The sequence below is a fragment of the Crocodylus porosus genome, unplaced genomic scaffold (genome assembly GCF_001723895.1).
Source record: "Crocodylus porosus isolate Cpor-Errol unplaced genomic scaffold, CroPor_comp1, whole genome shotgun sequence".
Classification (NCBI taxonomy): domain Eukaryota; kingdom Metazoa; phylum Chordata; order Crocodylia; family Crocodylidae; genus Crocodylus; species Crocodylus porosus.
Window position 1 is genome coordinate 126,353,602 of NW_017728906.1, and position 11,260 is coordinate 126,364,861.

The window sequence follows — 11,260 nt, forward strand, 5'->3', positions numbered from 1 at the left end:
TGATCCCAGTACTCTTTCCTGCCATGGCAGGGGGTTGGACTTGATGATCTGCTCAGGTCCCTTCTGACCCTACCAACTATGAAACTATGAAGATAACTCGCTTTGATTGTGAAAGGCAGAATGAAGGAAAAAAGATCTTTCCCTGTGAGTAGCTGAGTAGCAGTAGCTGAGGGAGCTGAGCTTGCTCAGTATTCTGTGCCCTGTGGATCATGTATTCACTTAACTATTGGTATTGCCTTTGCCTAGCTCAAGCTTAAACAGCAGAAACTGTTGTTACCGTGTATCCTTGTATATAATGTACACTCATCTTCGGCACCTGGTTTTTGGAAAAAAGTATACTGTAGCTGGAAATATATGGACGTGACAGGACGTGGGTTTTTGGGATCAGATCCTATTCATGCCATTAGTACCATGATGCTGGACTCCCCCTACCCTGACAAGAAGCCTAATGCCCAGTGAACTAGTGTGGTCCCAGGACTGGGAGTGATAATCAGCTGATTATAGGTCCCTGCCTTGGTTCCAGAGCCATACCGTGCAACTGGCATCAGGCTGCATGGCAGGGACTGTGCCACACTTTCAATTTAAGGCACAATGGAAACCACCCAAACATTGTCCCATATTTTATGGAATAAGTGTGTGGGTTTTCACATTTTATTGCACCATTAATTGTTTAAACTCATGGGTGGGGTACTATTTAAAACAGTTTAATTGATGAATTACAGCATAAGTGTAACATCTGCCGGGGCCTGAACATCTATACGCTTTCTTCTGACTTAACTCCTCCTGGGAACCCTTCCCAGCTCTCCAGGACAGCTGCTGCTTTTCAATATGTTCCAGCTGCCACTTGATAGCCTGCCCCCTTCCCAGACAATAGACAATATGGCTGACAAGTAATGAGTTCCTGCTAAGGTTGAGGGTGGCCTAGGGAGTAGCTGTCTAGTGCTTCCTTGCTGGAAGCTGTCTAGTCATGGGGATGGAGGAAAGTATATACAGTCCAGCTCTGGGGTTGTTTGCCTACCAGAAGAAATTTCTCTTAGTAGAAATGAACATCTGTATGCAGCCCCAAGACAGGCTAATTTGTCCTCCAGAAACTTGGCTTTGGTTTTTGAAAATGTAAACATCTTTCTTCTGTAGTTGTAAATAATGTTCACACCCTGCAGTGTAACTGATACAGTGGAGTCTTTCAGATTTTACCAATTTACAGTAATAGGCTGAGGTGTCAGTGGCGCAGTTCATATTAGTGGACTGTAACTCAGATACTAGGTGTCATGAACTTTGTATGATCTTCATGTGCATTTTGCAGCCTTGTCCTACAGCTGAGATGTAAAAATGACTCAAATGCAGATCATAGTCCAAGAGCAGGAAATTGCCTTCTGCATATCTTAAAAGGTAGAGCTGTGTCTGGTCATAACGTGACTCTTGGCAAAAGAATGTGCTTACCAGTAGCCTCTTCTCTTATCACTTCTAAGTCTAGTGATGTCATGAAGTCTTTTTACAATACATCTTCTGTCCTTGATTAATTAAGCCAGTTTGCAAGTTGTTCCCTCCTTAAGTTTTCAGCCTGTGAGGAGGCAAACTATTTAGTGACAAACTACTGAGAAACTCCATCAAATATCAGGTATTTTCATTACCATGTTCAGTATCTACGCCATCTATGCTTAGGTGTGCTCCAATAATTTTAGCAATTATGTCCTCATTTTATAGCATCATAGTATTGCTTTTGAGGCAAATAATTGCAGTTTTATATGAAGTCTTACAGTGGACTGAAGAGCTAACTGCCTGCCACCTTGCTTCCTTTCTCAGCATATTAGTATCTAAATATCAAACCAATTTGTCTTTTAACATCTCTTTCCCTAGCCACCTCTTTTACTGCAAATATATTTTGTGTGTGTAAGTATGTACCTATACCTATAATTCCCCCCCCCCGATGATTATGTTAAGTAATGTAATTGGCTGTTTGTTATATAATTGCATCCTAAGGGCATAAACATCAGCCATATGTTACCTTGTGATGCTGCCCACAATGGTTTTCATGTTATGCACATGCTCAGTGATGTCCCACATTGAACTTAGCCTCCAATGTACATGTTCAGATTTGTAGGCAACTATTCTATGTTTTTGTGCTGTGCCAGGCCCTGTGCAGTGTGGGTTGTTTTTTGTATTTGTTGTTATTGGATGATAAGCTGTGTAACAGAAGCTAGAGGTCATTATAGTCCATGTCTAAAGTATCTTCTGCTTCCTCTCATTGCCATCTCACAGTCTGCTCCTCCCAGTGGTTAGTACTATTTTCAGGCTGTTAACAGACTTTTACTTGTACTTTGGGAACATGCAATGAAAAGCCACAGACATCTAATGACAACTACAAAAACACCAGCGCAAATCAAGTCAGTTGAAATGTAACTCGTGCATAGCTGCATAACTACTGTTATAGCACCTCCAGGGTGATAGTGGGATGTGCCTTTAGAATATTGAAGAGTAGATGACAAATGCTAAATTTAAGGGTAGAAGTTGGCAAGCATTAGATGGGTCTTGAATTGGTATGATGCACATCATCCATAAGAGCAAGGGAATAGCCGCTGTGGAACGTTAGAAAGTAGAAATTTTGTGCCTTTAAGACACTTTGAGCAGCCTGCAAGATGCAGTCTCTTAAATGAAAATTGCACAGAGCAAATTATCAGGGATGTTTTTTGTGCGCCTACTTTGAAGAATCCAATACCAGTTCAAGTTGCTTAAATCCCTTTCTTAATAAGGACCAGGGTACTTATTAACTGCAGTATTGGGGCCTTTTTTTGGAGATGTGTCCTGTTGAGGCTGGTCTAGTGATTTGCACCCATGTTTCTATAGAAAGTCTTAATGTTGTGGGAACAGCAAAGCAGGTGGTTTCCAGAAAGTAAAAGGGAGTCATTTCTGCTGTTAATCAAAATGGTATTGCCTGAGGTTCTACATGGCTGGAAGGGTATAGCTGCCTATTTGGAAACCAAAGAAGGCAGCTCTGCTTTACAGTGTTAGAGTCCTGTCAGAGCACTTTCTGCATCTGAAATAATGTTTTTATAACCCCTGTGCACATGCTTAGCTTGCTATGCCAGTATTCTGTTTTGCAGTCAGTTTTAGTGCCTTTTTAATATATGTATAAACTCCTAACTAGAGTCTTGCTTACTGTAGTGTAATTTCTAGTAGGCTTGTACCAAAAAATAAAAAGTGCCTTGGTAAGGTTTGTACTGGTGACAAACTTGTGTTAATGAGCTGAATCGCTTGATCAAAAGTTATTATATAGATTAGTGGTGCTCAACCTACAACCTGCGGGCTGGGTCTGGTCCCTGAAATGAATGGAACTGTCGTGCGATATGGAGAGATTGGCAGCAAGCAGCCTTGGCCTGGTGCGCCCCCTTTCCCGTCCTGCGCCATGTTGCTGATTCCCTATACAGCACCCCCCACTCCCCTCCACTCCTGCTCTACTCCCTCCTTTTCTTTCTCCCTCCTCATTTTACTAGGTAGGCAGTTGTTGCTGGAGATAAGTTTTGTTTAGTTTCCCTGCCGTTCCTCCCCTCCCTCTGCCATTGGTGGCGGCCGCCTCCATCCCCCACCCAGAGGGGAGTGTTGCTGTACCCTGTAGCCTTGTTGCTCTTGGCTTAAATGTCTAAAAGGTTGAGAGCTACTGATGTAGGCCAACAGAAATATCAACTCTTAGACAAGTTTACGATATTGTTTTTTTCAACATGGTGCAGTTGGCATGTGAATATGTAGCATTGCTGAAGGAGAGTGTGTAATGTTGGGACAGGAGGGGCAGGTGTCAGAGAAGCTTACTGAGATGAGTTTGCCATTTTGAGCATGCAGCAGAAGGATGATGGTGGCTCTCTTGAGAGAACCAGCGTGGTAACTGAAAAAAGTGGAGTGGTTGGCAGGTTTGTTGCAAATCCTATGAGACCTGTTGTTACAGAAAGAGATCTCTATTTTAAGTGTAGAGGGGACAGAAGTTAGATGGGAACTGTTAACTTTCACAAGATGGCAGTGTCCAGCACTGGGGGAGAAACAAAAAATACATTGGCTATATCTAGGGATTTACCCTAAATCACAGTAAGGTGAAAGAAAAAATTGTGGGCCACTCATGGCGTACACTTTTTTGCAGGTGTTCTCCCCCTCTCTCCCCCCGCCACTGCTGCTGATTGGCCATTGTGCAACTATGACCTTTGCCACTGATTGGCGGAGGGGGTGATTCCGTGTTAAATTTTTGGGGCTCTCCACTCTTGTAGGGTTTGCAGAAAGATTTTTTTTTTTTTTTTTGCAGTTTCCATGAAAAAGGCAAAATCACAAGTAGAGTACATCCCTTGGTATATCCCAAAACCTGCAATATCAATAACGTTATAAAAGCCAATTTTATTATGCTTACTAGTGTTTTATGGTGCTGCTGCGTAGTTTTAAGGACTGAAGATTAGCCTGCAGCAGGAGCATTTCAAAAGGGTTTGGTTCTGGTTCTTACGTAGTACAAATTCTTCCTGTCAGGTGAATATTGTTAAAATTGCAGTGGTCATGCTTGCAGTTTGTACTTTTGGGTATCAGTCTTCAGTCTGGGAAAACAAACAGGCCGATGCTGATATCCTATGCGCAAATCCTGTCTGATTTTTCATTGAGTGGGCAAATTGCTTGAGTGTTGCTGAAGATGTGACTCTCCCTATGTCTGAAGAAGGGTGTTTGTGCCCAAAAGCTTGCAAAGAACACTTTTTCCAGCTAATAAAAGATATCACATTTACCCAAAGAACCTTGTCTGCTAAACATTTCCTGTCTTGTAACCTTTTTTTTTTATTCTTATTATGATGTGGCACTACATGATATTGCAGTTGTGAAGCTGTTTTGTGGTTTTTTTTCCCCTCATACCATGTTGTCTTGCATGTAACGCACCCCCAAATATAATACAAACCTTGCTGTTGAAAGGCGTGATTAAGAAAACTTTTTTCTAGAATGATGGCTGCAGAGTGAAAGGACAGGGCCTAATCTTTTGTTGACTCATCCTTTCCTGCCTAACTGAAACCTTAGCTGCTGCTAATGACTCTTCTCCATAGGAGAACCTCTAATCTTGAAAAGAGCTAAAGAGCTGTGAAATAGTAGAAGATATCAGAAGGCCTAGCAGACAGCAAAATTCCCTTAGGAAAAGTTAGCTTCATTAGTGGAACTTCAAGACTGTTAAAAGGGGAGATGATCTCTAATACCTGTGAAGTGAAGGACAGTAGGCCATTGGCCTCCCATTAACTGCCTGAAAAGTAATACAATAGCTGCTGCTTTTGGAGCAGGGGTGAAAGCCGGGTGATTTTATTATTGCCAGAAAGCAGCCTCCTCACTTAATACATGCACCTCAGTTTTGGGGAACTGATTTTGGGTGGGAAAGGTGTGTGCTGTATGTGAGGAAAATACAAGGGTTTTTGGTTTTGTTTTGTTTTTTTGATGTCTGGACTCCAAGTGTGCTTGTATATTTGGCACAGTTGGTATTGTGACAAGAAGGCTTGACACCAGACTCAAAGAAGAGGGTGCTGTGTGTGGCATGCAGAGCTGGGTCCAGCTTGAGACACATGAGCTGCCCTGCAGGCTAACTGATAAGATTCTTCAGGCCTCATCCAGCTTGTGGGGCCTTATGTTTGAGACCTCTGTTTTAGAGACCATTGGTGCATGATTTGTATTTATAGCTGTAGTTGTTATTCATTGCTTAGATCAGCAATTGGCAGCCTTTTAAGACTGCAGGCCAAATGCCCCAGTTTGAATCAGGAACAGGAAGACATTAGGACTTGGGCAACTGCTGCTGATTTACGCATGTGCAGCAGCATGGGGGAAAAAGTTCCTTCTGCCAAACACTGCCAAAGCACTGTGTCCACAGCCAGGATCCAGTGGTTCAGCTAGCTGAATCTAGTCTGTGGACTGTAAGTTGCTGACCCTTGGCTTGGAGCCAGGGTGCTCAGTCTGAAGCGCATGGGCTGGGTATGGCCCTCAGCTTTGTCTCATCTGGCCAGCAGGGCTCCCTACAGGTCTGAAAATTTGGAGGCTTGGGAGAGGTGCCTCTGGGCACTGATCTTAATGGGGTCTGAGCAATGATCCTAATGGGGTGGGGGGCCACCAGCACACGGTCCCGATCCCAGTGTATGGGGCCCTGTCTGGCCCACGGAGTGGCCCTGTGACATTTATCTGGCCAATGGGGCCAAAGTGTTAAATGCCATTGGCTTACGGAACCCTTATAAAGGCTCACAAAAACAAATTCCTCCCTCCTGGTGCTGCTGGTTACCTTGGGGTTGTGATTGCAGTGGGACAGTTTCAAATTGCTTTTTCTCATGAATTTCCCTTTTTTCTTTTTTTAGGGGTAAGAAAATTTTAAGCAAGAAAAAACTGAAACGGAAGCAGAAGACTAAATTGAAAGTAAAAACACGAAATAAGGTAAATGATTTAATAGCTATATCAGGCTTCATATTGGAGAGAGCTAAAATGTTATTTCAAAGAAAATGGACAGTAAATGAAATGGAGTTTTAATAATTTATATCTTTGTTTTGAAGAAAAGAGAACAATAGGCTTTGTATCTATTGAGTAACATGATTTTTGCTGTAAGTATATCATGTTCTGTAGTTCTTTACTGAACGATTCATCTGATCCATTTTTATCTAGTGGGTATGTTCATGAATTTGAGGCTGCTGCTACTACAGACTGCCATCTGAGGATCCAAACACATTTGCTGTCTTATATCACAGAGAAATGTCACATTTATTTTGGACATGATCATATTAAATGAATAGATCATGAAACTTAAATTCAGGAGCACCTACTAGTAAAAGCATCAAGAACAACTACTTCTGGAATGGTTTATCCACATCTGCTGGAAGAGAGGCCCCCAAATATGTAATAGAACTGTGAACCCTATTTTTAAACTACTAGGAGATGCAGTATTCTCTGCTGGAATAGGAGTTGAATGCTGAATCTTACTCTTTCTGCCACTCTTTTCCCTTCGAAAAAACTTTCTTAAGCTTATTTTTTGTGAAATTCTGAGCAGTATTTTGTAAGTTATTCTGCTGTGGTGGAATGATGCTGTTTGTCCACAAGTGATGAGGCTAGGACAAAAGAGAAGGATTTGTTAACACTTAAAACTTTGAGTTACGAAGTAAAAATAATTGATGTGTTTTTCTATAATTGTACATGGCTATTTTTTATTTAGGTATACCAAAATGTTTCAGTATCAAAATAAGTCTGATTAGCCTATCATGTTTTAACTAATTTTTTTAAAAGAGCAATTCTTAATTTCTCTTATTAATTTGCATATAAAACTACATTGTTTAATTGCTCAAGCCAGGTACTGAAAGTAGCTCAGAAAAGAGCAGTTTGAATTAATGAATTAGTCTACAAGGCAGATTTGTAACAAATTTGACTAGATATCCAATTCTTTTTCTTGCCCATGCCTGCCAAACCTCTTATTGCTACTCTGTCTCAACAAAGATGAGTTTGGGAGGGCAAAGCAAAACTAGTATCCCTTTGCTCAGAGCTGTCTTGCTTCTTGGATGTTTGCCAAGTTATTCTGCTTATCATAATAGAGCAACTCCAGACTCTGGTTGTGCAGGGTACTTAGTTATGCAAGTCATTTAAAAATTATTTCCTCAAAAACATATAGCAAAATAGTTTATTATTCTAGCTGAAATCCATATTTTCTAAACTTTTTGGTAGCCTGACATATCAACTTTTTCCAATTTTTTTTCTATCTCTAATCATAGCTCTTCTCCTGGATTGTTGGTCAATTTAGTAGTTGAAGTTTAAAGTACACTACAAGATGTACTTGGTTTTAATGCGCTCTGCATTTTGAGGCTAACTTATTCTTTAAGTAGGACACCTCTTCAACTCTAGACCATCTTTCAATAATGGCCAGGGGGGGCTTGCTTTTTGCATGTTATTTCAGCTAGGTTAGTGCCAGACAATGAATTTGAGGCTTCTGCTATCTGAAAAGCTGGCAAATAAAGGTGACTCCTTGGGCCTCTTTCTTGCTCCCTTTATACCTGTTGAGTTCAGATGGAAGGCTGCCCTGCTGATCAGCTACTACAGACTGCCATCTGAGGTTTATGGTGTATATCTGACAGTAAAGTGACATTAATTTACTATCTTTCATAAGGGTTTCAGCAACTTCACTTGAGGTGGTAAGCTGGCATTATTTTTTGAGGAGGCAAAAGGGGTTTCTTTGTGAATCTTATATTTGAGGTCCACAAATTTATGACATTGGAGTCTTTTTACTCTGCAGCCTGCATCCCTTGAGACAGTTTGGGCTTGTCAGTCAGTCAGCGGCGGGAGAGGTCTGGTATTGGTTTTAGGTTTTGCGTGTGCAGCTGTACTAGTGCAGAACAGGTCATCCTTTCAACAAAGTATACTCATAATTAAAAAAACAACACCCAGAACAAAACAACCCAGAGCTAACTGGCTTCATATCTTCAAGCTCTGAGGGTCTGTATTGCCAGAAGTCCATTCTCTTCACAATTATTGGCACTCCCCCTGTACCCCCATTCAGAATTTAGAATAAAAGCTAGATGGGGGAAGGGAAATTTCTCTCATTTTCATTCTTATAATATTTTCCCCCATTGTACCTGTTTGATCTATGCTGATTCTGTGACAACTCAGACTTTTCACATTTATTGTGCTTCCTGTAGTGTCAGCCTTAAGCATTACAGTTAACAGGAGAGGAAGTAGAGCAAAGTTTGCTTGTAAGCAAAATCAGCTGAGCTGTAACTACTCCTGTCTTGCAGGGAGCATAATTTAATGCATAGCATGAAAAGGCCAGGAAAGCTTCCTCCTTAGTTTCTTCACTAACTTCTGCCTGTCAGAATTTACCTTAAAAGCTGTAGTAACTTTTCAAAGGGAGAAATATTATATAAGGAAATGGGGAAATCTATAAAGGAGTTAATTATTTTTCCCCCAGATCAATCATCTCACAGGGTAGATATCTAATCATTACCTCATACCAACTTACGTTAGTAGATGAGTTCTTTGCACTGTCCTGCTCCAGCAACGGCTAAAGGGATACCTTATTGCATGTTTTCAATTACTACGCATAGGTCATTGCCCTGAGTGGACACTGCTTCGAGGTCTCTGGTGCACATTATTTTAAAGGCACTATGGGATCTGATCCTTGATTCCCAACTACTGTGCCTCCTGCCATACCACTTGTTCATGGTAGGAGGAGCCAGTTTTTTTGGGGGTGGAGAGGGAAGGGGTCAGGGATCAGTTTCCAGTTGTGTCCTTTCCATTTGTCAGTGAAAGGGAAATCTGGTTATTTTGTTTGGCCAATAGACACATTCATAGAAACAGCCTGGCTGTCATACTGATTGTAAGAATGGGGGACTTGACAGAAATGAGGCCTATCTTGAACAGGTTGATTATGGTGATGGTTGCAAAAGAAAGTCAAGATTTTGTAAGTGTATGGCCTTCAAGGTGGGATATAGTGTAGAAGAGAGAATTTGTTTGGCGAGTGGGTGGCATTTTGGATGATTTCAAATTTTGTTCTGTCTACTAACTTGAACACTGAAGAAAACGTAAGATCATATAGAGATGGCACTGGCAATGAAGAGGGTGAGCAACTACTAAACTATTGACAAAGGAAAGGGGTTAGCATTGGAAATGCTTTGTTTTGAAAGAGATCCATTTAATATGGGGTGTACTGACATATAGGTTGGCTATTAGATTGGCATTAATAAAAGGAGAAATTACATTACTGGCTATTAGGTTTTTTTGGTTGTTGTAGTTGATAATTATGGCCATGTGCCTGAACAACCCTGGTGAGCATAGTGCAGTACCCATGTCCCAAACCTGCAGCAGACTACAGGTCCCAGCAAGCAGAGGGAGGGGGAGGCCCGGTGCCGGTGAGCGGTCATGGGGCAATGTGCTCAGCAACAAAGGGACCGTTACTGGCTCTTACTGTGCTGCTGCCGCCATGGAAACACTGTGCATGCAACAGGGGCCTAAGCGCCGGGGCTGCTATGTAGACGTGGTCTGTGCATGGGTGAGGTAAGGTGCCACACGAAGGACGTTCTGCTCTGCCAGGCACCTTTTGCAAAAGCAGCTTCTCTCTGATGGCCACAGGAACTTGATGAGACGTACCAGCACTGAGGAAGCAGCATGCTCTTGGGCTTCAAACGTGCCTGGTGCTGCTGTCCACGTGAGGGTCTGCCCTACCCACCTGTGATGGCAACATGGGCTGCATGGGGAGCTGGGGAGCAGGGCTGTGGGTAGGAGCTGTGGGCAACGGGGCAATATGTATGTGTGTGTGGGGGGGTGTATTTGTGTGTGTTAAATGCAAAACAAACAAAAAAGGTTTGTCAGTATTTTAAAATGCCTGGTACTAAATTTTGAGTATTGGATTGGCATAGGCCCATATAGTTGGTTAATTACCAGCTATTGGTATTGGACACGATAACTTTTATTGGTGTACCCCTACATTTTAATAACGTGTTGTAGTTGAGATGGCAGAAGTGGGATTCGTATGTTTCTACAGATTAGGTAGAACTTTCTGAAAATGTGAATATGATCCCCAAGACTGCATTGGCAGGAGTTTGTATGCTGGTAGTAGGGGGCTTCAAACGACCCTCTGAAAGCAGAAGTAAATTGAAAATATGAAAGTTACAAGATATATTGCTGTTGTACTCCTTTGAAGGAATAGCAAGTAAGTATCCCCATAGGCTGATTCAAAGCATTAGAGGTAGAATTAAATGAATTTGGAGGTATGTGTAAAGTAGGCAGGATAGGTTTATGAAAGAACCAGTGGAGTTGAGGAGAACAGGGTAGGCAACCCTCAGTATGGGTGCCAGTGTGCGTGGCATGTTGAAGGCATTTTGCTCGGCACATGCGCCTTGGGGGTGGACAATGGGGAAGGAGCCAGGGCTGCACTACCACGACAAGGATTGATCCCCTCCCGGTGCCCCGCCATCTGCCCCTGGCACGCCAACTTATTACAAGTAGGGTTTGCAGGTGTTCTTGGAGGTATTCTGCCCAAAAATGGTGCTGACCCCTGAAATAGAAAGAGATATGGTGATAGAATGAAAATGTGTTAAAAGCAGTTTGAAAAGTCATGGAGGGGATTGCTGAAAACCCAGTTGATTGATTGACATTAAAGATAAACATGGGCAACAGAAAAAAAAATATTAACAAGGGAAAAGAAATTGATGTCATATATCTTGACTTCAAAAAAGCCTTTGATCTGGTATCCCATGATCACCTCTTGGTGAAACTGGCCAGTTGTGGCCTTGGGTCCACCACGATC

The 11,260-nt window shown here is 42.0% G+C and overlaps 1 protein-coding gene across 1 annotated transcript in view; it reads left to right on the top strand.

Annotated features, from left to right (window-relative positions):
- MYCBP2 (MYC binding protein 2, E3 ubiquitin protein ligase) overlaps positions 1–11,260 on the top strand; it is a gene marked incomplete at its 5' end in the record, with an annotated part of 297,134 nt that overhangs the window by 15,612 nt on the left and 270,262 nt on the right. The window contains one exon of the mRNA XM_019528503.1: positions 6,339–6,414. Within this exon, the coding sequence (XP_019384048.1) occupies positions 6,339–6,414 (76 nt within the window). The remainder of the gene's footprint in view (positions 1–6,338; positions 6,415–11,260) is intronic.